Source organism: Podarcis liolepis, assembly GCF_965112155.1.
Source record: "Podarcis liolepis genome assembly, chromosome: 3".
Lineage (NCBI taxonomy): Eukaryota > Metazoa > Chordata > Lepidosauria > Squamata > Lacertidae > Podarcis > Podarcis liolepis.
Genome location: NC_139557.1, coordinates 121,460,719 through 121,488,685, shown reverse-complemented (window position 1 = coordinate 121,488,685; position 27,967 = coordinate 121,460,719). Strand labels below are relative to the sequence as shown.

Sequence of the window (27,967 nt, the reverse complement as noted above, 5' to 3'; positions counted from 1 at the left end):
TTTTCCCGGGGAAAGAGGCGAGGCAGAAGAGGTCATAGGCCCAACAGAAGTGTAGCTGCACCCTCTGTTGTGTCCCCTTCATACAGGATAGTTTTCCGATGATAATGTGAAGATTGTTCATTGACAGGAAATGGCCCATTTTACCGCATTTTGTGAAGTATGGTGTGTGTGAGAGAGAGTGTGTATGTGAACAGATGGAGCTTGTGTTTGAGCCTTGGCCGTTCAGAGGACACAGCTGTGAGCAAGCAGCCCCACTGCCACACAAACACACACACCCGCTTTACCTTCAGAGAACCAGAAGGGTGGGTGTGTGAGGATGACTTTGGCCTTTTCATTCCCCTTCTGCCACCCCCACCCCTCAACTTTAAAAGACTGTTTTCTCCGCCTGCTTTCTTTCCTCTCGTTCGCCTTTCCTCTCGTTAGAAGAGAAGTGCGCTTGGGCCTTTGACCCCTGGGAAGGTGGAGCTTGAAGGAAACCCCTAAGGCAGACCCTGGGTTTCAAAGTTCCCTGAAAAATCACAAGGGGGTTATCATGCCTTTCTCTGATGCTCAAGAGGAGGAAGAACCAGCTAGAAGGTTTCCCTTCTTTGGGCTTCCTGACTTCTTCTGTTACAGAAAGAAGGTTAGATGGGGATTTGGCCAAATGTGGTGCGGTTCTGTGAATGTTTGTGGGGCAAATGCAGAGGTGATCAAGCAATGGGATCACTGATCTCCCTTCTAATTTCCATGTGGGTAACTAGCTCCTATATAATGTTTCTCATGGGACGCGGGTGGCGCTGTGGTCTAAACCACTGAGCCTCTTGGGCTTGCTGATCGGAAGGTCGGCGGTTCGAATCCCCGTGATGGGGTGAGCTCCCGTTGCTCGGTCCCTGCTCCTGCCAACCTAGCAGTTCGAAAGCACGTCAAAGTGCAAGTAGATAAATAGGTACCGCTCCAGCGGGAAAGTAAATGGCATTTCTGTGCGCTGCTCTGGTTTGCCAGAAGCGGCTTAGTCATGCTGGCCACATGACCCAGAAGCTGTACGCTGGTTCCTCGGCCAATAAAGCAAGATGAGTGCCACAACACCAAAGCCGGCCATGACTGGACCTAATGGTCACGGGTCCCTTTACCTTTAATGTTTCTCACAAATCATCACCATCTATTATTTATACCCCTCTCCCCTCCAGTGATGTGGACTACCAAGTGATGCGGGTACCAAGCCTTAGGACATATGAAACATCCAAGCTGCCGCTCTCTTTCCTCCACTAATCATGCCCCCTCTCTCTTCTTTTTCCTGACTCAGAGAACACGGCACGCTGTCACCTCAAGAAAACACTAACTCCGGGATGCCTCTTCCCCGCGTCAGCCCCTCGCTGAACCCCAACATCTCCCCCGGACAAGGCATGGCTGTGCCCTCCCCTCTCCCTCCTGCCAACGGTAGCATGCTAACTGCCAGCGCAGCAGGCCACCCGCCGGGATCCAGCCTACATGGCGGTGGCAACGGCAGCAGCAGCAACACTGCCCCCAGCCAAGCCGCTTTCGGATGTTCGCCTGGGAGCCAGATGGGAACGAACGTTGCCTTAAGCCAGGGCCAGGCCGGTCCCCAGAACAGTAGCCATGCCATGAGCCACAACAGCTCCCCGATGGGCAGCCCCGGGGTCACCCCACCGCAGTTCATGTCCCCCAGGCATCGGGTGAGCCCCGGGCTGGTCCACCGGCCCAGAGTGCCAAGCAACCCTTTCTCTCCCCCCATGCCCACCACGCACTCCCCGGTGGGCATGGTGAGCGGCTGTGGCTCCGGTGGCTCCCTCGGCAACAGGCCGTACCCAAGCACCCCGCTGAACTCCATGCAGGGACTGGCCGAAGGGCCCAGCCCCCCGGTGGGCTACTCCACGCCCTCCCCTGTCCTGCGGCAGCCCAGCAACCAGAACTCACCCAGCCGGATGAGCCTGCCGCCCGTCAAAACGGAGCCCAAGGACAGCAAGGAGATCGCCTCCATCCTGTGCGACATGATCCACTCTAATGGCGGCCCGGGCAGCACCAAGCCTGTGGAGCTCTCCGAGGGCGACCACAAGGGCCTGCAGGCTACCAGCCACAAACTGGTCCAGCTCCTGGCCACCACGGCCCAGGAACAGCTGCGGCACGCTGACGTGGACACCAGCTGCAAGGAGCCCTTGTCCTGCACGGGCTCCTCCGGGACTCCTGCCTCCGGGAACCCGGTGGGCAGTGCCTGCCCGTCCTCCCACAGCTCCCTGACGGAGCGGCACAAGATTCTGCACCGGCTCCTCCAGGAGGGCAGCCCTTCGGACATGGGCAGCCTGGCCGCCATGGAGCAGGAGAAGAAGGACAGTGGAGGGCCGGGCACAGCGGCCCCTGCCCTGCAGAACCAGGCCCCAGGGGCCCCGGATGCCCGGCTGGAGGCCGACGCCGCAAAGAAGAAGGAATCGAAGGACAACCAGCTCCTTCGCTACCTGCTGGACAAGGACGAGAAAGAGCTGGCGTCCAACCCCACCTTGAGCCTGGATGACGTCAAGGTGAAGGAGAACCCGGAGCAGCTGGAGCCTTGCGGCGTCGCTCAGTCCCTGCTCACGAAGCCCCCCGCGCCAGAGGAAGGAAAACTGCAGCCGCAGAGCCAGGTGGGTCTTCTCTCCCGGGGGAAGGGGTCCTTTCCTCTTAGAAGAGCAGCAAACATGTCGCTCCACGTTGGGTCTTGGGTCGCTGCTCTTGGCTTGCGCCTTCCTTGTTTGGCACTGCAACTGTTTGCAGCTGCACGACCTATCCCAGTGCAAGTGAGCTTTTTGCGCGACCCTGAGATTTGTGGATGCTCAACTCACAATATTAGAAGGGGGTAGTAGTAATAATAATAATAATAATAATAATAATAATAATAATAATAATAATAATAATAATAATAATTTATTATTTATACCCCGCCCATCTGGCTGAGTCTCCCCAGCCACTCTGGGCGACTCCCAATCGAGTGTTAAAAACAATACATAATTAAATATTAAAAACTCCCCTAAACAGGGCTGCCTCCAGATGTCTTTTAAAGATAAGATAGCTGCTTATTTCCTTCACATCTGAAGGGAGGGCGTTATTAGAAATACCCTTTTGCAGTCTGTCTGTTGAGCCTTGATCCTTTGAGGAAGCAGTGGGTGAGACACAAGGGTTGTACACACAAGGTTCAGTCCTCACATTCTTCTGTTTAAAATGAGTCTCGGAGAAGGCCTTCCATTGCTGGAGGGCTGCTGCCAGTCAGAGTAGAGGATATTGGGCTAGATAGACCAGTGGTCAGACTCTGTATAAGGTAGTGCCATTAGGAATGACGTCAGGAACAGCATGTTGATTTTTGCCTGATCAAGAGCCTGCAAGCTGCATGGTTCTACTGAGTTTTCTACTGATAGTTTTCAGTAATATTATGTCTACTCTGCTCATTTATTTTCTGATACTGAAAATACACAGAAACTCATGCTTGGTTGAAATGCCCCTTCCTCAATTTCAGGGCCCCTTTTGCAGGCTAAGGGAGTTTGTGGTGGGGAGGGATTCTAGCCGGTTTCAGAGAGCCAAAGTTCACTAGGATTCCACTCGGCTAGTGGCCCTCTCTCCTCCACCCCATCCTCAAAGCCTTAAGAACAGGTATAGAGAACTGGATCTGACCCGTGGCAGACCACTTTGACAGGTGGGTGGGGTCAACGATCTGCCACCCCACCGGCGATCCATTTTTCCTTTTCTGGCTGGCGAGCTGCGCTACAAAGGAAAACCCAAGCCCGGTTTGCCACTTGGCAACCGAGAGGCAAGAAATGGTCTTCCTTACATCCACCAGCTCTTCATATATTTTGAGACATGCAATGCCACTATAGCAGTCCTGATGGGGGGCTGTGCTTTCAGACCAGAGAGCCCAGAACAAGGAGCTGGTTTGTTGGCTTGTTTTGCTCATGTTATGGTATAAAGCACCACAAATATAAAGCTAGCCCTGCTGATCATCTAATGTTTCTTGGATGGATTTCCCCCCTAAATTGATTTCTGATTTTATTGTTGTTCACATTTTATACCGTATTTTATGCTGTTTTTTGTAGCATCAATTAAGTGTTTTAAATTTGTTGTTAGCTGCCCTGAGCCCGGTTTTCTGAACCAGGAAGGGCGGGGTATAAATACAAATTTATTATTATTATAAATCGTAGTAAGATGGAGTAATAGCCACATGCCAACACCAGCATCTGATGACTCAAAAGTCAAAGGCAGGGGTTTCGATAGTGAAATTGCAAGACCTCAAAAGCACCACCCATGTTGTCACTGTTGGTCATAAGAGTCCTGCAGCTGACCCAGTTCTCAGATAAGTGTACCTGCGTCAGTGGGCAAATCTTCAAAGATCACTTAATTTAGTTGCACACTGAAAAGAGGCCTGCAGTGTGAACTGTTTGCTAGGCACAACGCCTGCCCCTTTGTGCCTGCCATGGCGTAAGGCAGAAGAAAAACTTCCGTGCGGACTGAGGTGTTTTTGTTTTATTAAATTTTGCGTCCAATGATTGCTTAAATCAGTGGTATTAAATCTCTGCAGTCAAGCCTGTTGCAAGGCTTCATTGTGGATTCTGTTGGCATGACGGAGAGACATACCTTGTTTCAGAAGCCCCTCTGGCATCACCAACAGGAGGGCAGGGGAGTTCACAGGCTTTTAAAGGGCTTTGGGCTATTCATCCCCGACATTTCCTGAATTCAAGAGCCTCATATGATGCGAGTCTGTGAATGGGCTAAGCACGGCTAAGAGAATTTTCAGTCTCCCTCCTGTTCGCTGGCTGGGAACCGGCAACTTTAAGGTACCATTATCTCTTGTAATAGAGTTATTAAATGGCAGTGACGCTTCCCTGCAAGAGAGATTTCGGCGTATAAATATTCATTACAATTGGCCATGAATAGGAGAGGGCACTGCTTTCTTTTCTTGTCTTCTCCAGCCGAGGAAGATGACAACATGGATAAGACTGTGTTAATCCTTTTTATCAAACAGACCAGGGAGAGTTTGACATTTCAAGTGCGAGGCCACTTACAGGCTTGTGTCAGAATGGGGCTTCTGTGTGTGAATAGCCCCAGAGCCCCTTGGAAAGCCTCAGATAACAAATAGTGCCCTAAAGCGCCCTAATTAAATTAAGGGGCCCATTCATCTGGGAATCCCCACTTGGTGATCCCATCCGGCACAGGGACTTCAGCTCTCTTTGTATCCTGCCCCACAAAAGGCCCTTGAGTTGACGGCTTCCCATCAGCTGCTCCTGGCCTTCTCTTTCTGGTTTCTTCCCAGACTTTGTAAACGGAGCTTCGTCGTATGTCAGCTTCCCATGTTCCATCGCAGCGCTAAATCAGAAGCAAAGGGGCACCTCGGTTTCGCAGGAAGCCTGTCGTGCTCTTTGCATTTTTGGCCGTGCAGGCCAGAAGGAACCTGCGCACCTGAAAAACGCCAATTTGGAAGCTTCTGAAACCCCTGAAACTATATTTACCTCGGGGAAGAGTTTTGGTCTTGCAAGGCGCTCAGTGTTAGATTTAACAGCTCAGGTTTTGCATATCCTGAAATGTATGGGTTTGCTCAGGCCTCTCCTGTGATCTGTCAAGCTCAGCAGATGCACTGTTTATCTTCACTGGCCCTGCTGCCATTTGGTTTTGATATCCTGGACTAGGAAACACAACTGTACCTTTAGTTTACCTGCTCTGTATGCAGATGGTCCACCACTTGCAGCCCTTGGCAGCATCTCCAGTTCAGAAGGATCGGGGAGCAGTGGGCAAGGTTCTTTCTAGGTCCCGAGTAACTGCAGCCATTCGCAGGACTGGACTAGCTAAACAAAGAATCTTGGGGAGGAATTTAGCGGTGCACCAAGGCAATCATTTTTTCAGGGCAAGCATTTTGGCTAGACAAGAACAGCCCTCTCCTCCCTGTGCTGTTCTGTGGGAGGGGGTTTCTCCTGATCCCACCCCCACAGCCCATTTCAGGGGGCACAAGGGAGAGGAGAGGGCAAACCCCATTGTGGAAGCAGTCCTATCTAGTTGTTGGTTTCTTGGTTTGTTTAGGGACGTGGATGGTGCTGTGGTCTAAACCACTGAGCCTCTTGTGCTTGCCGATCAGAAGGTTGGCGGTTCGAATCCCCGCGACGGGATGAGCTCCTGTTCCTCTGTCCCAGCTCCTGCCAACCTAGCAGTTCAAAAGCACGCCAGTGCAAGTAGATAAATAGGTACCACTGCAGCAGGAAGGTAAACGGTGTTTTCATATGGTCTGGCTGCCGTCACGGTGTCCCGTTGCAGCAGAAGCGGTTTAGTCCTGCTGGCCACATGACCCAGAAAGCTGTCTGTGGACCAACGCCAGCTCCTTCGGCCTGAAAGCGAGATGAGCGCCGCAACCCCACAGTCACCTTGGAGTGGACTTAACCATCCAGGCGTCCTTTAACTTTTACCTTTATGTTTGTTTTTGTCAAATTTATAGCCAGCCTTTCCTCCAAGGTGGGGCTGTATAATTCTACTCCCCATTTCATCCTCACCACAACTGCGAGGTGGGTTTGGCTGGGAGTGAGTGACTGGTCCTGGTCACCCAGCAAGCTCCGTGGCCAGGTGGGGATTTGAACCCTGGTTTTCGAGGTCCTATCCTGCACCACCATGCTTCCATCTGGTTCCTGTGCCTCCCAAGCCCTCTCCAGATGCCCCTTTCTCCATGCAAAAAGAAGCAGCAGGGATGAGCACACTCAAGCCTTACCTGCTCTCTCACCCTCCGTGGGGGGCTGTGTGCAGGGGGGAGCGTATGTGAGTACAGCAGGCTCCCCCCTGCAGCAGACAGTTGCCCCCCATCATGCAGAGGCCAGGCCAAGCAGCTCATCCTTGCTTCCTCCTCCTGGCGATGTTTGTCGCGCGCATACAAAGGAATGTCTGAAGAGGGCTGTCGTGCGTTCCTAGTGCTCTTCAGTTGGTTTCCAGTGATCTCTCTTAGGGAGCGGGTGTTTTGAATTGGTTGCTTCTTTTTTTTTACCCTTGTACATGTTAGCTGCTCCGGGAGCCCCTTTAGTGTTAAAGAACTGGGTATAAATGGATGAAATAAATGAATAATAACTGTGCGGGCAAGTCGGAATCTCATCTGTGCCATGAAATCGGTCGCTGGAGGAGAGAGCCACTCAAGCAGAAATTTTCAGGGGGCACCTCTCTCGCTGGTCTCTAGATCCACAACAGAATGTTCTTAACCAACATTGTTTTCCAACACAGTTCTGGGTCTGTCCAAGAGCAGACCTTTGAATCTCCCTCTCTCTCAATTTCTATCATCTATCTATCTCTATCTCTATCTATCTATCTATCTCTATCTATCATCTATCTATCTATATTTATCTATCTTATCTATATTTATCTATCTTATCTATCTATCACCTGTCTCCATAGCTGTCAACTTACAGATTTGAAAATAAGGGACCAGCAGCCTTGAAAATAAGGGACCTGCAGCCTCACCTGTTCCAGGCACTCCAGTCTTCCTGTCCTCCTGCAGTCTGGTCAAACTCATGCTGGTAGCTTTGAGAACACTGTCCAACCAACTTTGTAACCAGAGGTTCAACTGAATAGAATCTGAATCACATGCACCACAAGGCCTATGCAGCCTCAACTTAAGATGGCTCCCCAGCCTGGCTTTGCACTGCAAAGTTTGCAGCAGCACGTGCAACAAAATGGCATCCAGCATTCAAAAACCCCTCAGCTTGCATTAACTAGTCACACACAAGGCATGCAAGCTCCACCCCCCAGTCGTTCTTAGACTTCTTATTGGGTGAGCAACACAGCCAAGCAACACAGTTGGAGCCTCCCTCCGCCCTGGCCGGCAGGGAGGGAGGGAGAGGAGCTGCTTCCTTTGAAATTTAAGGGACATCATTTAAGGGACATTTAAGGGACATCCATCAATAAGGGACAGCAGCGGGACATGGCGCTAGAATACGGGACTGTCCCTTCAAATAAAGGACACTTGACAGCTATGCCTGTCTCTATCATCTATATTATCTAGCTATCTGTCTATCATCTATCTATCATCTCTCTATCTATATCATCTATCTATCTATCTATCTATCTATCTATCTATCTGTTACATACGCTTCAGGTTACAGACTCCACTAACCCAGAAATAGTGCTTCAGGTTAAGAACTTTGTTTCAGGATGAGACCAGAAATCATGCTCTGGCGCTGCGGAGGCAGCAGGAGGCCCCATTAGCTAAAATGGTGCTTCAGGTTAAGAACAGTTTCATGTTAAGAGCAGACCTACGAAACGAATTAAGTACTTAACCCGAGGTACCACTGTATCATCTATCTATCTATCTATCTATCTATCTATCTATCTATCTATCTATCATCTATCTATCCTATTTCTACCCTGCCTTTTTCTCCAAGGAGCTCAAAGTGGCGTACTTGGTTCTCCCCCTCCTCATTTAATCCCTGTGAGGTGGGCTAGGCTGAGAGGCAGCCATTGGCCCCCCAAGACCACCCAGTGAGCGTCATGGCTGAGTGGGCATTTGAACCCTGCTCTCCTGGTTCCTAGTCAGACACGCTAACCACTACACGGCACTGCCTCTCTTGCTGCGACCCTTGCACACCCGGCCACATGTGCACAGACTTGAAACTGAAAACACTGCTCCTTGAGCCAGTTTGCCATGAACCCTCTTCTGCAATAGGGGGATAATTGCCCTGGCCTTCGCTACAGTGATATTCTGAGACAGGGCGTGTGAAGTGCTTTGAGCACTGAGGAAGCACAACATAAATCTCTTTAGTTATTATTCCCCCCCCCCCAGGTACTTAAGTCCTGCATTTCCTCCCAATGGGAGCGCAGAGTGGCTGACAATACAGTATCGCGCGCACAGCATTACAAAACATTTTTAAAACCAGTTAAAAACCTAGCCAAAAATGAAAGCGGAATAGGAACCGCAGTAACCTGGAAAGGAAACGCAGTCAGCCAAGAAGGTTTGCTACAGTCCAAGGATCCAAGTTAAACAGAAAGTGCCTAAACGAGGCCTACGTGTGGAACAACTGCATGTCATTTGGGAGGGAGCTGCATAACTGGGGGGCCACCACCAAGAATGCTCTGTCGCACATCACCGCCAGCCCCACAGAAGCTGAAGCTGGAATAACAAGCAGGGCATTCTTTGCAGAACCTTGATAGCTGGGCAGGGCAGTTGTGGAGGGCGAAGGCATTCTCTCAGGTTCCTGTCATTTGGGGCTTTGGGTACTAATGCTGATGCCTTGAATAGGGCTCAGAAATTCATAGTGTGGTGATTTGAGGATCAGGGTAATGTGATTCCCCCTCGCCACTCCAGAAAGCAGCAAGGCAGCAGCATTCTACATGCAGAGCATTTCCCTCCTGGCTGCTCCTGGTCTGGAAAGTGCTCTACATCTCCGCTACTTGTTACAGTGGTGCCCCGCAAGACGAACGCCTCGCAAGACAAAAAACTCGCTAGACGAAAGGTTTTTTCATTCGCGATTTGCCTCGCAAGACGAATTCCCCTATGGGCTTGCTTCGCAAGACGAAAACGTCTTGCGACTTTGTTAAACCGTTTAAACCGTGCTTCGCAAGAAGAAAAATTCGCTAGACAGCAAAAATTGCGGAACGAATTAATTTCGTCTTGCGGGGCACCACTGTAGTTTTTCTCTGTTGGGCTGTTTCCCTGTTGCTTTCTTTTAGCCTTTGTAATCCTCCCATTACAGAGGCTTAAACTCAGTGGCCTTTGCACTGATTTCCATGACTCTGTAAGACTTTGCTTTTTTTCCCCTCCTGGACCTTTGCTCTTTATTGCTTCTGAGATGCAGAGAGCAGAACCGCAGGCTGCATTTGAGAGGTGTGCTTTATGGGCGGTCAAGATCCCTAATGCCAGCCTGGCCTTGGCCTAAATGGCAGCTACATCCTTGTTTAGAGAGGTGCTTCTGTGGCACTTCTGCTAAGTAAACCATCTGCTCCAAATGTCCATTCCGGGTCGCCCGACCACTGCCTCAGTGTCCTTTCTCTTGGCAGATCAAGATGAGCAGGGGACAGCAAAAGGTTTTTAGCTGGGGCAATCAGAATAAGATCCACTATTTGACTATTGATTAAAAACCATAAAATGTATTGCTATGGCCGATGGCTGACACAAATAAAGATTCAATCAATCAATCAATCAATCAATCAGTTACGATGAAAGCAGCATGCAAATCACCCAAGTCATTATCATAAACTTTGCCAGCCTCCAGAAGTTTTGAACTGAATCATAGAATCCTAGAGTTGGAAGAGACCACAAGGGCCATCGAGTCCAACCCCCTGCCAAGCAGGAAACACCATCAGAGCACTCCTGACATATGGTTGTCAAGCCTCTGCTTAAAGACCTCCAAAGTAGGAGACTCCACCACACTCCTTGGCAGCAAATTCCACTGTCAAACAGCTCTTACTGTCAGGAAGTTCTTCCTAATGTTTAGGTGGAATCTTCTTTCTTGTAGTTTGGATCCATTGCTCCGTGTCCGCTTCTCTGGAGCAGCAGAAAACAACCTTTCTCCCTCCTCTATGTGACATCCTTTTATATATTTGAACATGGCTATCATGTCACCCCTTAACCTCCTCTTCTCCACTGCATCAGCCTCAGCTCATGGCTACTCTAGCTATAGTATGTATGCAGTAGTATAGCATACAATAGACAGGACTGGTTGTGTTAAATGGAGAGTGCTTTGTTTTACACTTGTTGAGCAAAACGATGCAAGTAAACTCTTATTTCTTAAGGCACCGTGATGGGCTTGGTTTCTCATTATATCATTTCCTCTCCAATTGTCTCCTTAGATCACATTCCCACCTTCGAGTACATTTCCAGAGTGTATTCCTTTGTTGAGGAGATTTGCTAAAATGTGTCAGTGAAGAGACAGAGAGGAGGGAGAGATAGAATGAATCTAAGCAGACAAGGCTGTCTCTTGCAGTTTTTCTTACGAATAACTGTGGAGAAATTTTGATCTGAGAGAGAGAGAGAGGGAACGAACCTTGGATCTGAGCTAATGAGACATAGCTGTCCTGCATCAATACCCATCCGAGGCCCCATCCTTAGCAGACAAAGCAGCTGTGGCAAAGATCATTCACCCATTGTGGGGAGGCATTTACTATCCAACAGCATCTTGGTCTTGTGCTTCCCTTGATCAAGAGCACAGGGGAAGGTTGATCTTGACAGGGGACCTGGGAACAATTCAGCTGCAACTCAAGCAACCCACACATCAGTTTCTTGTTGTTGTTGTTTAGTCGTTTAGTCATGTCCACCTCTTCATGACCCCATGGACCAGAGCACGCCAGGCACTCCTGTCTTCCACTGCCTCCTGCAGTTTGGTCAAACTCATGCTGGTAGCTTCGAGAACACTGTCCAACCATCTCGTCCTCTGTCACCCCCTTCTCCTTGTGCCCTCCATCTTCCCCTTTAAGGGTCTTTTCCAGGGAGTCTTCTCTTCTCACGAGGTGGCCAAAGTCTTGGAGCCTCAGCTTCAGGATCCGTCCTTCCAGTGAGCACTCAGGGCTGATTTCCTTCAGAATGGATCGGTTTGATCTTTTTGCAGTCCATGGGACTCTCAAGAGTCTCCTCCAGTACCAGAATTCAAAAGCATCCATTCTTCGGCGATCAGCCTTCGGTGGCAATAAGTTCAGGGGAAGCAGTGAATCCCCATTCTGTCTGAGAAGGCAGCTCCCAGGGCCTGAAGGATGCTGGAGCTCAGCTCTCAGAGTGTGGGGCACCATTGCTTGGAGCTTCCAAAACCCATGGAGTGGCCTCATTCCAGGAGGAGGAATTCTGAAGAGTGCAGCTCAGTGCAAGTTAGGGATTGTTTTGAGGAGGAACACAATATGGAAAGTGGCTCAGCCTTGTTTGCAATATTTTTGTATATACATTATGAACATTTCCCATTCTTCTTAAAATTCCTCATCCTCTTGGTCCCTGAGCTTCTCAGTTAACTTTGCCATTTCGGCAAAGTCCATCAACTTGGTTGGCCGTTCCTCTTTCATTGGGGTTGTCTCCTCCTTCCGCCTCTGGGCGATGGACATCCGAGCGGCGGCCGTAGCACACATGAACAGTTTCTTCTGATCTTTTGGGATCTCGGTACCTATAATTCCTAATAAAAAAGGCTTCTGGTCTTTTAACAAATGTTAGTTTAAACATTGTTAAACAGATCAAAACATTAGCAGGATTCTAAATACATTTGTAATGAAAGTGTAAGTATGGATAATTAGGAAGACAAAATAATTGGAGAAATATGGATATGCGGTTAAAATAGAATTAAGTGGACCCATGGATGGGATGGGGGGGCGAGGAAGTCAATGAGATTCATTGTAATCTCAACACGTGGAACTGTATGACATTTTGATGTAAGTTTATCTCTTGTGGTTTTTTCTTTTTCTTTATTTTTGGAAATTTAATTTAATTTTTTTTAAAAAAAAAAGAAAGTAGCTAAGCCGATAGTGTAAGCGATTTTTTTTAAAAAAAATCTAGTCCACCAAAAAGACGTTCAGGTTTTCAAAACAGCTTTTAATTACAAGTAGCTTTTAATGCAAGTAACTTTTAATAGTTTTTAATGCCGGGGTGGCAAGTGGACGAGGCATTTGCTGTCTCTCTCTTCCGCAGGAGGGAATCTTTCTTGAGATGATGCCCCGTGGGCCATCATGTTACGGTTTAGTTAGGCCCTGTTGGCCTCAGAGGAAATGCCCAGGTACAGAAAGGCGAACCAGCAATCTCACGTTTTTCGGAACACGAATAAACAGAAATGTGTGCCTGTGTTTTCCTGAGCACAGTGGATGCAGAACTCCCACCTGGTGGATATGGCTGCTCTCTTTCTCTCTTCTGCAGGCTCCTGGTTATGAAACTGTTCCCCATGCATGTGAATATGTGTGTGTGTGTGAGAGAGAGAGAGACTGATTCAGCATTTCAAACATCTTGCTCTGTGGGTGTGAGAGTTGAAATGTCTTGTTTCCAAACTGGAACAGTTTCTGCTCAAAGAGAAGCCCACCTCACCTTGCCAATGTTTTCACTCTCGGAATGTTTCTGGATGTTCACTTTTTTGAGCCCGTGATGTGCTATCACTCTCTGGATCAAACTGAATGTAATGCATACCCTTCCCTTTTCTTCCGTTACATTACGGCGGCGGACTTATCTGATTTGTCCAGGCACGGTGTGTGCCTGGAACAGACCGGGGAAACTGAACACTGCTGTTGCTGTAACTGCAAGCCCAGCTTGTTCCATACAGCATTCCCCCCCCCCCCCTCCACTTAGCACCTTTAAGGAAACAATTTATTATTATTTTTCTGGTTGGAGGCTGTGTGTTGCCATCCAGCCAAATGTCAAATTACTGCTGGGTTTCTGCAGGATGTGGTCCATGTAGAATATACAACAGCTTCTGACCTCCAGTGTAGAACTTTCTAGATCATGGTTTGTTTGTTTGTTTTTCAATTAAGCATTGTTTGAAATAAAAGTGGTACCTTGGGTTACGAACTTAGTCCATTCCGGAAGCCTGTTCTTAAACCAAAGCATTCTTAAACCAAGGTGTGCTTTCCCATAGCAGCGGGGGACTCCATTTACAAATGGAACATGTTCTGCTTCCAAGGCAAAGTTCACAAACCAAAACACCTACTTCTGGGTTTGCAGCGTTCTTAATCCAAGTTGCTCATAAACTAAGCTGTTCTTAAACCAAGGTACCACTGTACTTGCAGAAAAGAAAGGGGAAGGATTTTAGCTCAGTGGTAGAGCACCTGCAAGGCATGAAGAAGGTGCTCAGCCTCTCCTTATAGGCCTGGGAGAGACTCCTGCTCTGAAATCCTGGAGAGCCAGTGTTGATCCTTGTAGACAACACTGAGCTAAATGGACGCAATGGTCTTAAGTTTATGCTGCATTATGACAATGGGACGCAGGTGGCGCTGTGGGTTAAACCACAGAGCCTAGGACTTGCCGATCAGAAGGTCGGCGGTTCGAATCCCCGCGACGGGGTGAGCTCCTGTTGCTCGGTCCCTGCTCCTGCCAACCTAGCAGTTCGAAAGCACGTCAAAGGGCAAGTAGATAAATAGGTACCACTCCGGCGGGAAGGTAAACAGCGTTTCCGTGCGCTGCTCTGGTTCGCCAGAAGCCGCTTAATCATGCTAGCCACATGACCCAGAACCTGTACGCCGGCTCCCTCGGCCAATAAAGTGAGATGAGTGCCGCAACCCCAGAGTCGGTCACGACTGGACCTAATGGTCAGGGGTCCCTTTACCTTTACTATTACAATTTTATTACTATAAAAAAATTCCTTCCAGTAGCACCTTAAAGACCAACTAAGTTAGTTCTTGGTATGAGCTTTCGTGTGCATGCACACTTCTTCGTGCATGCACACGAAAGCTCATACCAAGAACTAACTTAGTTGGTCTTTAAGGTGCTACTGGAAGGAATTTTTTTATTTTGACTATGGCAGACCAATACGGCTACCTATCTGTAATTTTATTACTGATTGTTTGCCATTCTGGAAGCTTTATACAGAAACATAGCCAGGAAGCTATCTAAATCAGCGTAGTATTTAGCATAAAAAGATGAATATAGGTGTGTGTTTTTTATGAACATTTCACAGGCCTGTCTGAATTACGCGGCTTTCCAAATATGTCTGAAAGCCAGCTGCGATTATTCCTGCCAAACCTCTACTGGCAGGGAGTTCCACAGGACAGGGCTAAAGGCTCGGTCTCTGGGGAAGGCCAACTGAACTTCAGAGGTGTGGGGAACCCCCCAGAAGTGCTCTTATCAGGATGGAGCATAGGGAGTGGACCCAAGTTGTTCAGGGCTTTTGCGAATTTGCGCCATCCAGGCCAGAGCAAAAGGCTTGTGGTTGGTTTCTTGTTCCACCCGTGGCTGCCCTCGGAGCTTCCGTGGCTGACCTGTGCCCTTGCTTCCTTCCTTCAGTTTGCGTCGGACCTCGACCAGATTCTGCCGTCGCTGGAGAAAGCTCAGCTGCCACCAGGACTGTGCGGGTCGGAGGCGGCCGAAAGTGGCGGCATTGCCATCAAGTCAGAGATCCTGACCCCTTCCCTCCAGCCTGGCACCGCCGCAAGAACTCCCACGGGGATGAGCTGTACGTACTTCTGCGAAGTCTTTCTTCCCTTTCTGTAACTGCCAGGGCTGGACCTGCTCTAACTTTCTCGTCCAATCGCTTAATCCATGTTCTTCACAATGTGTCTGATAGGCTGGAGCCTGGTACCATTGCACTGGCATGCTGAATGCCAGGCGTTGGTTGAGGAGAAAGAGGCAGGGGGAATTCCCCTTCCAAATTCTGCAACCAACCCAACACTTGGTTTGGCTGTGTTTAACATGGGCGGGCTTAAGATTTAGCTACTCGGATCCCAAGGTAGGAGATGGGTACGTTAAATGTTGGCTAGAGTCCTGTGCCAATTTCCTGTCAATTTAAGTTGGCAAAAATGCAGTTTCGTCTTGTACGTGAACTAATTTATTGTGTTGGGGAGGCAAAAGCCTACCTTGTCGCATGCATGGAGTAGGTGACCTGACCAGGAAGAGAAGTTTGCCTAATCTTCCCTTAGTCTTCTCTTTTGTGGGTGTTGCCGAGATGGAAGAATGTGCCCCACATAAGAAATGTCCTGTTGCCACCCTGCCTCGTAAGCTGTGGCTCTGCAACTCCAATCATGTATAATAATAATAGTAGTAGTAGTAATAATAATAATAATAATAATAATAATAATAATAATAATAATTTATTTTTTATACCCCACCCATCTGGCTGGGTTTCCCTAGCCACTCTGGGCATCTTCCAACCATGTGTGTGTGTGTGTGTGTGTGTGTGTGTGTACACACACATAATAATAATAATAATAATAATAATAATAATAATAATAATAATAATTTATTTATTTATATCCCGCCCTCTGCAGCCGAAGCCGGACTCAGAGTGGCTAACAACAATAAAAGTAACACAGTTTACATAAAATCACAATCAATTAATTGAAATACATTCTAAAATCAATTCAGAATCAAATTAATGGCAACCATTGGGCTAGAGTTCTATAAGGATTACCAAAGGAGGGGGTCAGACTGTGCCTTGGCCAAAGGCCTGGTGGAACAGCTCTGTCTTGCAGGCCCTGCGGAAAGATGTCAAGTCCCACAGGGCCCTAGTCTCTTGGGACAGAGCGTTCCGCCAGATCGGGGCCACGGCCGAAAAAGCCCTGTCTCTGCTTGAGGCCAGCCTAACCTTCCTGCGGCCTGGGACCTCCAAGATGTTTTTGTTTGAGGACCGTAAGGTCCTCCGTTGGACATACCAGGAGAGGTGGTCCCGTAGGTAACATACGCTTACACATACACACACAATACAGCATGAAACATTAAAAAATTCCCTAAACAGGGCTGCCTTCAAATGTCTTTTAAAAGTTAGATAGTTGCTTATTGCCTTGACATCTGCTGGGAGGGCGTTGCACAGGGCGGGTGCCACCACCGAGAAGGCCCTCTGCTTGGTTCCCTGTAACCTCACTTCTCTCAGGGAGGGAACCGCCAGAAGTCCCTCAGAGCTGGACGTCAGTGTCCGGGCAGAACGATGGGGGTGGAGACGCTCCTTCAGCCCCAGCCAGCATAGCCAGGGGTGATGGATGATTGGGGTTGCATCCCCAAATCGTCTGGAATTCACCATGTTGGCTGTAAACCAAAATAAAAGGACTCACTCACAGGGAAGAAGCATTCATTTGCTTGATTTTACCATTGTTGAGTAGCACCTAAAACAGAGGGTCAACAGCCACCAGATGAGAGCAGCCCACCTCAGGTCATGAGAGGAGATTCTTGAGCCCTAGTGACGTTTGTGAGTGACAGCTACAAGACGCATGAAAGGAAGGAGCTTTGCCTTCCCAGAGTCAGGAGGCCTGAAAGAGTGCTGTCAGTTCCCAAGCTGCCCTGCTTCTTCCATCCCCTCTCCGATAAATTCCCAAACGTCAGGCAGCTGCTTTCCACCCAAGCTTGTTCCTTGCATGCTAAAAATCCTTATTCCAAGGATCTGAATGCCTGCAGAAAATCCAGCTTATAAGGCCATTCAGAAGTCATTGGCATGTTTTGACTTGACTGGGCTCCTTGTAACTGCTGGAGATTCGGGGACATCAGTGATGCAGAAAAGTCTTTTAGAGTTGACCGTCAGTTCCATTGGCTGGTGATCACTTTCCCTTTTATTCTTGTTTTATTGGAATGGGCTTTCGTTGGCTGGGAGTGTGCAAGCTTTTGAGTTAACACGGAACTGTTCTTCCTGGCAAAGGGCATTGTGTGATACAAAAGCTTACACATGCCTTGGAGATGGTCCAGAAGACAAAATGATCTTTTGGAATGGTTTGGAGTGGACCCTGAAATGTATACGGCAAAAAAAAAGTTGTAGGAAGTGGATATTGGAGTATATCTATATGGCCTGATCTGGTTAAGGCAACCAAGTAGATTCCATTAAACCCAAAACACTTGTCAAGTTGGCAACATTTTTTAAAAAATCTGAATAAGAACTTTTTGATTTCTGAAAATTTTCAAATTTGAGGCTTCTTAAATTAAAAAAATCCTTTTGTGGTTTTGGTAAATTTCCAGGCAATCGTGCAAAAAAAAAAAAAAGCTTGTCTGTTTAAATGCTTAGCTCTCAAACGAGATAAATCGTTATTGGGAAGGTGAACAAGAAGAAATAGAGTTTGGAAATAAAAAATGTGAAAGTTTGCAGTCAGGATTTTCAGCTTGTGGACTTGTGCTTCAAACCAACTTGAGTGTTTTAGTTGCAGTTGCATGAAAAGAGTAACTGAAAAGAGCAGCGGTCCAAAAAAGAAGAAGAAAGTAAGCCAATTTAATTTGGAGGAGTAGTTTGGATGAGAAGAGGGGTCAGGAGAGCCCTCTGGTGGACTGTGCAAGAACTCCAGCACATGGTGGAGACTACATCAGCGTTTCTCAACGGGTGGAGGGGGGGATATAGTCCCCTGCCCCCCCCCCAGGATATTCCAAGGGGGCCACAGCACAAGACTAGAGGGCCGCAGAGGGGAGAGAGGAGTGACCGAGAAGAAAACAGAAAAGAAAACAGAGAAGGAAAAAGGTTGAGAAACACTGCCGTATATGGCCTGGATATTCCTTGCCATTGTTCACCGTTGATCTGCATGGCGTTAAGCCTGGCCACTCTTGGAAGTGAGGTTCCTGGAGGGCGAGCAGCCATGCTGTCCCGAATGAGCCCATTGAAGTTTCTGCAACCCAGGTGCCAGCTTGATCCTTCTCTCACATCCCTCTTAGTTGCTCCTGGGCCTACAGTCACCCTCTGATTTTTTTTACTTCTGTGTTCCAGCTGTCAACGGTGGGCAGGGAATGCAGGCCGGCCGGTCCCCCTTCGAATTCTGCGACCCCCTGGAGCCGGTTCAGCTCAGGACGGCGCCTTTCTCCGCAACCAACGGCAGCAGCCCTCACCCTGGTTTGCCTTCTGAGCAAGGCAGGGGGGCGGTACCTGGACCAAGCCCCTTCCAGCCTGACACAGGTAGGCGCATCTGTGGCACCAGAGGGAAGGACCCCTGGCGTTCTTTCAATAGACAAAATACACAGTGGTACCTTGGTTTACGAACTTAATCCGTTCCGTAAGTCTGGGAGCCAGTGTAGTGTAGTGGTTAAGAGTGGGTGGAGGGCTCGTAATCTGGTGAACTGAGTTCGATTCCCGGCTCCTCCACATGCAGCTGCTGGGTGACCTTGGGCCAGTCACACTTCTCTGAAGTCTCTCAGCCCCACTCACCTCACAGAGTGTTTGTTGTGGGGGAGGAAGGGAAAGGAGAATGTTAGCCGCTTTGAGACTCCTTCGGGTAGTGATAAAGCGGGATATCAAATCCAAACTCCCCCCCCCCTTAAACCAAAGTGTTCTTAAACCAAGGTGTGCTTTCCCATATCAGCGGGGGACTCAATTTACAAGTAGAACACACTCAACAGGAAGTGGAACATGTTCTGCTTCCAAGGCAAAGTTCACAAACCAAAACACCTACTTCCGGGTTTGCAGCGTTCTTAATCCAAGTTGTTCATGAACTAAGCTGTTCTTAAACCAAGGTACCACTGTATAGTCCTTCTCCCAATGACCCTTTGAGGTAGTCGGCCTGAGAAATGATGAGCCGCCAAAACTCAGAACTGTGCTGGGACTTTCACCACGCTGTAGTCTGTCTCCCACTCCCATTTTGTTGTGAGTTATGCTCACCAGTTTATTGCTAAAGTACCCTTATTTTGTTTATTAAATTTGCATGCCGCCCTTCATCAGGGCAGTTCACAACATAAAAATACAATATAAAAAAGGCAAAATACATAATAAAAACAAAACAAAAACCTTCCCAAAACACACATTTAAAAGGTAAAGAGACCCCTGACCATTAGGTCCAGTCGTGACCAACTCTGGGGTTGCAACGCTCATCTCGCTTTATTGGCCGAGGGAGCCAGCGTACAGCTTCCGGGTCATGTGGCCAGCATGACTAAGCCGCTTCTGGCGAACCAGAGCAGCGCACAGAAACGCTGTTTACCTTCCCGCCGGAGTAGTACCTATTTATCTACTTTCACTTTGACATGCTTTCGAATTGCTAGGTTGGCAGGAGCAGGGACCGAGCAACGGGAGCTCACCCTGTCACGGGGATTCGAACCGCCGACCTTCTGATCGGCAAGTCCTAGGCTCTGTGGTTTAACCCACAGCAGCACCCGCGTCCCTGTTTAAAAGGGTATAGGATGTTAACCAGCTCAAGGCCTGGTTGAAGAGGAATGTTTTCGCCTGGTGCCTAAAGATCTGAAGATCATAGGTCGGTATACCCACATGATGTAAAACCATGCAGTTTAAACCTTCAAGAAACCTTAAAACCTCATAGGAATTCGAAACTGAGATGAATTAAACTAACAGACTCAACTCCCTCCAAAGGGCCTGAGCAAATAAACGTGTCTTTAAAAGTCATGCTTAACCTGCTAGGGAAATAAGCAGCCTAGCATTAGTTCTGACATGTTAAGCAAATGCCCCCCAGCCTGCCAGCTCCGTCTTTCACCCTGAAGCAAGGCACAGGAGACAATAGCAGAGCTGTGTTGAAAGTCAGCGCAGGGAAGCAGCTTCGCTACAGAACCCAGAAAAGTCAGTTCCTATCATTGTCCCAGTTAGCAGGACGGGGAGATCAGCTCTGTGGCATTCTAAACGTGTGTGGAAATCTTTAGGAATTATCCCCAGCTTTAGCAGTTCCTGCACATCAAATCCCAAAGCCCCTCATTTTGTCAGTGTCGCCACATCTGGGATATCGGCACTCCCGTTTGGGGAATTGTGCAACGAGGAGCCTCTTCTGATGCGCTCCTGTATTGCTGCTGCCAAAATCCACAGAAAGCAGAACTGAGTTTGAATGCAGAGTTTCTGACCATTTCACCCGCTGCCAAGCCAATCCTGCAGCACAACCATCAGACAGATGAAAAAGGTTTTCGGTATTTCTAAACACTACAAAACCTATGATGCAGTGTGAGCCAGAGGGAATATTCAAGCAGTCCATGGCCTTCACACCCAAGCAGCCTATGCAAGCAGCCTGTCCTTTGAGATTCACTTAGCTCAGCCCCACCCCTATCTCTGTCTCACCACTGAGAGATCGAAGCAAGATCTGATAGATTAAGCAGGGCAGACTAGAGCAGGTTGTTTTCATCCGCCGAAAATGAAATTGCCTGCATTTGGCGTCTAGAGCGTAAATATTCATGTCGGATCAAATTGGTTCTTCATTTACAAAGGAAAGCCTCTTCTAAAGTCAGTATATGTGGCAGAGGCATAGATTCTGTTTAGATATTAACTGAGTTAGAGGTTATCCGAGCACAGCAGGGCTAATGTTAAAAAGAAAGCTGTAGCGTTAATATTTTTTTAAAAAGTCAGATGTAAAAGAAATCAAATACAGTGGACGCTCAGGTTGCAAACGTGATCTGTGCAGGAGGCACGTTTGCAACCCGCAGCGCCGCATCTGCACGCACCTGGGTTGCGATTTGGCGCTTATGCGCATGCGCGAGTGCTGAAACCCGGAAGTAACCCGCTCCGGTACTTCCGGGTTCAGTGCAGTGCGCAACCCGAAAACGCGCAACCTGAAGCGTCTGTAACCCGAGGTATGACTGTATTTTTATCTGGCTCGCAAGATGACTGCTCATAAAAATAATCTGGTTGAAGGTTTATTCGCTTGGTTTTGGGTTTTTTTAAACAAATGGCAAGAATGGTAGATCTGTGCTACCTCAAGAGGACAGAATGTTAGGAAACAGCTATGCTGTCTCAGACGAAAAGGCCACCTAGCACTGCCTTGTGTCTCCAACTGCGGTCAGTTAGGCGATGCAGGATGCAAGTTTTGGTCTCCTGGAGTTACTGTTTTTAAAACACACACAAACAGTGTTGGGGGGGGGTATACGCCTTGTCTTTCACGAGCAGCGAACAACTCGTTCTCGGAGCTTAGAAAGGAAAGGACGCCATGTGATTGTGCTTGCTAGCATGTTCGGGAAGGATGTTTGGTTTGGCCTCTGGAAAGGCAAGATGCACAGCTGAGATCATCTCCGGGTTTGCTTTCCAGTTGCACTTCCCAGGGGCAGCTGGGCAGGCGACACCCTATGGGTGGAGTGCGCACCTGAGCCACTCTCCCCCCACGTGGCGCATATCCTTGCTCAGCTGTAAATTGGCAGCGCCGCTGCTGTTGCCAGTGCTCCCTTTATTTTCCGGTTGCCAGGCAACCCTCTCTGCTGCATAGCCAGCGCAAGAACAAAACCTGCTCTCTCTGGTCAACTTTGCTCTCTAACCCATGGCTGCAGCGCACACTTTGCGGGTTTCGCATTATCAGCAGTGTTGCCCGTCCACGGGAGGAGAACCTGATGGCCAGGGCTCGGCCAGCTAAGCAGATGTTCAAAACCAGGGCAAAGCTCTAGATCAGGGGTCCCCAGACGTTTTCAGGGCTCCATGAAATTACCCCCAATTTCCCCATACCCTACCCTGTTAAAAGCATTATTCAGAATAACAGTTTCTGTGACCCGCAACGGAAGATAACAGCACAATAAACTTCAGCAACAATTGCCGTATTTTTTGCTCCGTAGTGCGCACTGGACCATAGGGCGCAACTAGTTTTTAGGGGGGGATAAAGGGGGGATTTATCTCCCCCCCCCCCCGGTCCAGGAGCGGCGGCAAAATTGCGCGCAACCTCGACGCTGCTCCTGGAGCTTGCGGGGCTAGGGGCGGGGGATGCCCAAGCTTCCCCCAACCCCAGCCCCCAGAACAGGCAGCTATCCGCAAGCCTTCCGAGCGCAGCAGGAACTCCCGCCGCGCTCCAAAGGCTTGCGGATAGCTGCCTGAAGCCTGCATTCGCTCCATAGGATGCACACACATTTCCCCTTCATTTTTGGAGGGGGGAAAGTGCGTCCTATAGAGCGAAGAATACGGTAATTGCACATTTCTTCAGAATCCAATTGAAACCACTCAGTTTAATTAAGTCAGCAAAACTGATGAACTTGATCTAGCTTTTCAAAGGCTGATAACCATTTATTTACACCTTCCCCCGTGGAGGTGAGGGTGCTACCACTCACTTTGGGAACTAGTGAGACCCCCAAGCCAATGGGATGAGTAACTCTACAACCTTTAGAAGACATCTGAAGGCAGTTTTGAAATGTTTTAATGTTTTGTTATGTTTTTGATATATGTTGGAAGCCACCCAGAGTGGCTGGGGCAATCCAGACAGATGGGCAGGGTAGAATAATAACAATTGTATTTTTATTATTATGGAATAAAGGGTAAAGGTAAAGGGACCCCTTACCATTAGGTCCAGTCGTGGCCGGCTCTGGGGTGGCAGCGCTCATCTCGCTTTATTGGCCGAGGGAGCCGGCGTACAGCTTCCGGGTCATGTGGCCAGCATGACTAAGCCGCTTCTGGCGAACCAGAGCAGCGCACGGAGACACCGTTTACCTTCCCACCGAAGTGGTACCTATTTATCTACTTGCACTTGGACGTGCTTTCGAACTGCTAGGTGGGCAGGAGCAGGGACCGAGCAACGGGAGCTCACCCCGTCGCGGGGATTTGAACCGCCAACCTTCTGATTGGCAAGTCCTAGGTTCTGTGGTTTAACCCACAGCGCCACCCGCGTCCCTATAGGACGCCCCTATTTTCGTTGTAGAAATGTTGAACGCTAGTGGTTTAGATTTTCTGCTTTGGGCAACCAATGTAGACCTTTCAGTGCCTTTGGCAACCCCCGCCTCTTCTCTCTTATCTCACACATAATAAACACAGTTTTCCCATCACTTTGGCCCATAATTAAGAAGAGAATTTGCCATCCTGGGTGGAAGTTTTTGAGCATTTGCAACATTGCTTCTGATTGGCTCATCCCCGCTTGCGGGGATTTGAAGCGATGTCTCTTGTGGAACTCTAAAGGCCCTTGGAAGGATCTCTTAATGCATCGGCTAAAAGACTGGGCCAGTTAATTGGCAGTCCGCAGCAAACCTTTAATGTGGTCTCTCCCATCCTGGGCAGGCACAGCTATCTGGATGAACATGCCTGCGCTCATTTAGATTTCACCCTGCGCTGCCTTTTCAACTTCTTACACCGGGCTGAAGAGCACAAATTGAATTCAATTTTAAAATAATAAAGCTTTTACGTTAGCAGCCTCATTAGCCCCAGTTAGTCTTGGAAATATTATTCCTTAAACGTGGTTGTGTGTGTGTGTGTGTGTGTGTGTGTGTGAAAACACTTCAGTTTAAAATGAGGTCCTTTAAAAAGGAATATAAGTCTTGCTCACAGATTTCTCATTTCTCTCTCTCTCTCTCTCACACACACACACACACACACACACACACTTTCCTGGTTTTGTCATTTCAATAACAATAACAATAACAATAACAATAGTTTATTGTTTATTATTTATTATTTATATCCTGCCCATCTGGCTGAGTTTCCCCAGCTACTCGGTCAGCCATCATCATCATCATCATCATCTTATTTATTTATTTATTTATTTATTTGATTGATTGATTTCTACACCGCCCTATACCCGAAGATCTCAGGGCGGTTCACATAGAATATCAAATACATCAAATCAAATCAAAAGGGCATAGGATGCAGATCAAGTCAGGCAAAGGCCTGGTTGAAAAGGAACGTTTTTGCCTGGTGCCTAAAGGTGTATAGTGAAGGCGCCGGGTGGACTTCCTTGGGGAGGGCATTCCACAGACGGGGAGCCACCGCAGAGAAGGCCCCGCTCTCGTGTTGCCACCCTCCTGACCTCTCGTGGAAGAGGCTCATGAAGGAGGGCATCAGAAGATGATCTCAGGGTCCGGGTAGGTTCATATGGGAAGAGGCGGTCCTTGAGGCATATGATGATGATGATGATGATGATGATGATGATGATGATAATTTATTATGTATACCCCACCCATCTAGCTGGGCTTCCCCAGCCACTCTGGGCGGCTTCCAACAAAATATTAAAATACAGTAATGCATCAAACATTAAAAGCTTCCCTAAACAGGGCTGCCTTCAGATGTCTTCTAAAAGTCTGGTAGTTGTTGTTCTCTTTGCGGTCCTGAGCAGTTTAAGGCTTTACAGGTCAAAACCAGCACTTTGAATCGGGCCCAGAAACTAATCGGTAGCCAGTGCAGTTGGACCAGGATCGGTGGAATATGCTCAAACCATCTTGCTCCGGTGAGCAACCTGGCCGCTGAATTCTGCACCAGCTGAAGTTTCCGAGCGGGACAGGGTGGGATCCTGCCATTTAACTTCTCTTCTCTCCTCCCTCCTTCCTCCCTGCAGGATTGCCTGAGCTGGAACTGGGAGTCACAGATCATCAGTTCGGTCAGCCAACAATCGGGGAGCAGATCCCGTGGGCGGACAACCCCATGACCTCCATTAATCGGGGACCTATGAGCAAACCGGACGAGTAAGTATAGGGGCTTCCCCGCCGCCATCCTCCTGTTGCTTGTTGGCGATTCCAGGCAGGGTTTATGGTCAGGTGTCAACATGCAGCTGGCCATCCTGGGACCAGCTTTGGAGGCAAATGTCCATGCGCAATATCCCTAGGAGTTTTTCATTTCGTTTCATCTGTTAATCGCTTCTCACGAGGCATCTTGAAACCATTTCCAGTATAATGGCACACATTAAAAGTATCATATATAAAAGCAGCTAGAAACAATTGCATATTATAAACATGATTTTTTTATATATATAAAAAAGCTATAAATATAAAAACAGATTCAGATCTGGGCCAGAAACTGGGAGAAAGATTTGTGCTCCTTCCACAGTCTTGCTGCTGCAGTGCTAACTGGAGCTCAGCCCTGGTCTGGCTGAAGGCTTCCTCACACATCCCCCTGGGGGAAAGCACTTTTTAGCACTCAGTTGGAGCAAACGGCATTTCAGGTTTTCTCCAGATAGATGTTTGCTCCGATTTAGCCCTAGGAAAGGACGCAGGGCAAGAGGGAAACCGCTCAAATTCTTGCTTTTCTAGGCATAGGGCAGGCAAGCGGAAATGTGGGCAAACCCTTAGTGCCGCTGCGTCCAGACCTGGTCTGGCGGCCTGTCTCTCCCCACACAAACTAGGATATATAATCTCTATCTGGCCATCTTGACTTCCCATTTATAAGTTTGCCTGGGGGGAGATAAACCACCAGCCCAAGCATGGACAAAACAGCTAAGCCACAGCATTTCTTAGCCCCAAAGCTATTGCTTCTGTAAGTTAATATTCTGCTTGAATTGAGAGACGGCACACAACTTCCTTCTCAGCTTGCAGCTACTGACCATGCCAACACACAACACCCTCTGCCACGGTCCTTGTCCTTGGATATGGAAACAACCATTTTTCTCACTGCAATGGGAAAGGGGGATTGGAGCAGGGAGCAAACTACATGCTGTCTTGAGAAGGCAGGGTTTTCAGGACAGAAATCTCCTCCTCCCTCTCCCGTCCCCTTAACAAGGAACATAAAACTGTTTTGGAGCAGAGAAGAGCTCGGGGGCAACCAGGAGGGAGCCCCAGTCCATTAGCGCTCTTGAGCGGGAAAGGATCCAGTTTCAGGTTCCTGGCCCGCCGCCCCGGTTTTGCTCTTGGCGAGCCGCCTTGAAGCTGAGATGGAGCTGAATGCACAGAGTTCATTACAATCCCCGTTGTTCTTAGCCAAGCTTTCCCCAGAGGGCTGTGATTGGGGCTTGCTGCAAGATCTATGCCGAGCGGGACTGGGCTGGGGGGACGGAGGCGGGGGGGCGACGACAACAACTGCTCCCTTCCTTCTTCTCTGAAGATCACCTGCAAGGAGCCCCCACAACAGGGCGTTCTGAGTACCAGATGCAGCAGCCGTAGGAAGTCTTTTGTGGGGTTTTCCCCTCTATATTTCCCCCCTAGACTTTGGCTTAGGGGAGGGAGCAAGCTGGTTATTCTGTGTTATGCGGGATTGTTAACCGAGGCGAGGAAATGTGAGGGGGGGGGATGAAACTGTTTTCTCCATAGTTGACTTCCCTTTCTTTTGTAAAGTGCAGTGTTTAATTTCCTTACTGTTTGGTGGTCTCTTTTACTTCAGTAGCTTCCACTGCCTTGGTGGGGGACTCCTCTAGGACAGGGTTGTTTAGGATGTGTCCTTCACCCTGATCCCATAGGATAAAAGGTAAAGGGACCCCTGACCATTAGGTCCAGTCGTAACCAACTCTGGGGTTGCGGCGCTCATCTCCCTTTACTGGCCGAAGGAGTCGGCGTACAGCTTCCGGGTCATGTGGCCAGCATGACTAAGCCGCTTCTGGTGAACCAGAGCAGCGCACGGAAACGCCGTTTACCTTCCCGCCAGAGTGGTACCTATTTATCTACTTGCACTTTGAGGTGCTTTCGAACTGCTAGGTTGGCAGAAGCAGGGACCGAGCAAAGGGAGCTCACCCCGTCGTGGGGATTTGAACCGCCGACCTTCTGATCGGCAAGTCCTAGGCTCTCTAGTTTAACCCACAGCTCCACCCGCATCCCATAGGATAGAGTGGGTCATAAAATATCAACGCATAAACCTGTCTGAATAGCCCAGTTACCAGCATGAGTCTGACCAAACTGCGGGAGGCAGTGGAAGACAGGAGTGCCTGGCGTGCTCTGGTCCAGGGGGTCACGAAGAGTCGGACACGACTAAACGACTATAAGCGCCTATAAGAACTTGAAATGTGCTTTCCCACCCTTTTACCCCCCAGGGAAAGCTGAAAAGAGCTCAGGTGGCACGTTCTGCACTCCCACAACACACTGGCATTTCCACGGCACTGCCCTGAGGCCATGCGTGTGACTCTCTGTGCTTCTAGCTCAGCTTTTCTTGCACATCTCACCAGACGTCCTCTCTGGGAATCTGGGGAAAAAACATAGGATCCTGAACCACCAGGGGACTTTCGCATGAAAATTTAGGTTCTGATTCACACAAACAAGCATCAATGCACCCACGGCAGAAGCTGGTTTATGGAGCCTTCTGGCCAAATAATCAGTGTGCAAATCTGTCAGTTTTCTCTACACCTCCACAACACATGCTGGAGCCATGTGCCGAGCTGCTCTTTGGAAGAGCTTGCCTCTCAAGCAGCCGTCACGCCGTTGTGTGTACAAATTCAGACTGAAGAGAACAGTCTAGGTCTCCTTTTTTTGTGTTCCAGACCATCCACCAGCTTGCATCCATCCGCATGAATAATAACCTGGCCTTGCTCCTACTTCAGATGCTGGAAATGCAAGAGGTTTTTTTCCTCACCCTTAGCATTTCTTTTTCTTTTCTTTTTTTTAGATTTATATACAGCTCTTCATCATAAGCTCTCAGGGCAATTCACAGAATAAAATACAGGATAAAAACAAGTAAATAAGCAAAACAGCAGAACGATTATCCCCCCTTCCCACAGACACATTTTAAAAGGCTGTAGAATATGAATCAGCCAAAGGCCTGGTGGAAGAGGAACGTTTTCGCCTGGCACCTACAAATACATAATGAAGGCGCTAGGCAAACCTCGCTGGGGAGAGCGTTTCGCAAAGGGGGGCCACCACAGAAAAGGCCTGTTCTTGCGTTTCCACCCTCTGGACTTCACC

General features: G+C 48.7%; 1 protein-coding gene across 6 annotated transcripts in view; it reads left to right on the top strand.

Annotated features, from left to right (window-relative positions):
* NCOA1 (nuclear receptor coactivator 1) overlaps positions 1-27,967 on the top strand; it is a 296,235-nt gene that overhangs the window by 248,122 nt on the left and 20,146 nt on the right. For all 6 annotated transcript variants that reach the window (XR_014523525.1, XM_083494093.1, XM_083494094.1 and 3 more), the window contains 4 exons: positions 1,283-2,615; positions 14,876-15,044; positions 18,261-18,446; positions 24,706-24,832. Coding sequence is in view for 5 of the 6 variants with exons in the window: in XM_083494093.1 (XP_083350219.1) it covers positions 1,283-2,615; positions 14,876-15,044; positions 18,261-18,446; positions 24,706-24,832 (1,815 nt within the window). In the remaining variant the exon portion in view is untranslated. The remainder of the gene's footprint in view (positions 1-1,282; positions 2,616-14,875; positions 15,045-18,260; positions 18,447-24,705; positions 24,833-27,967) is intronic.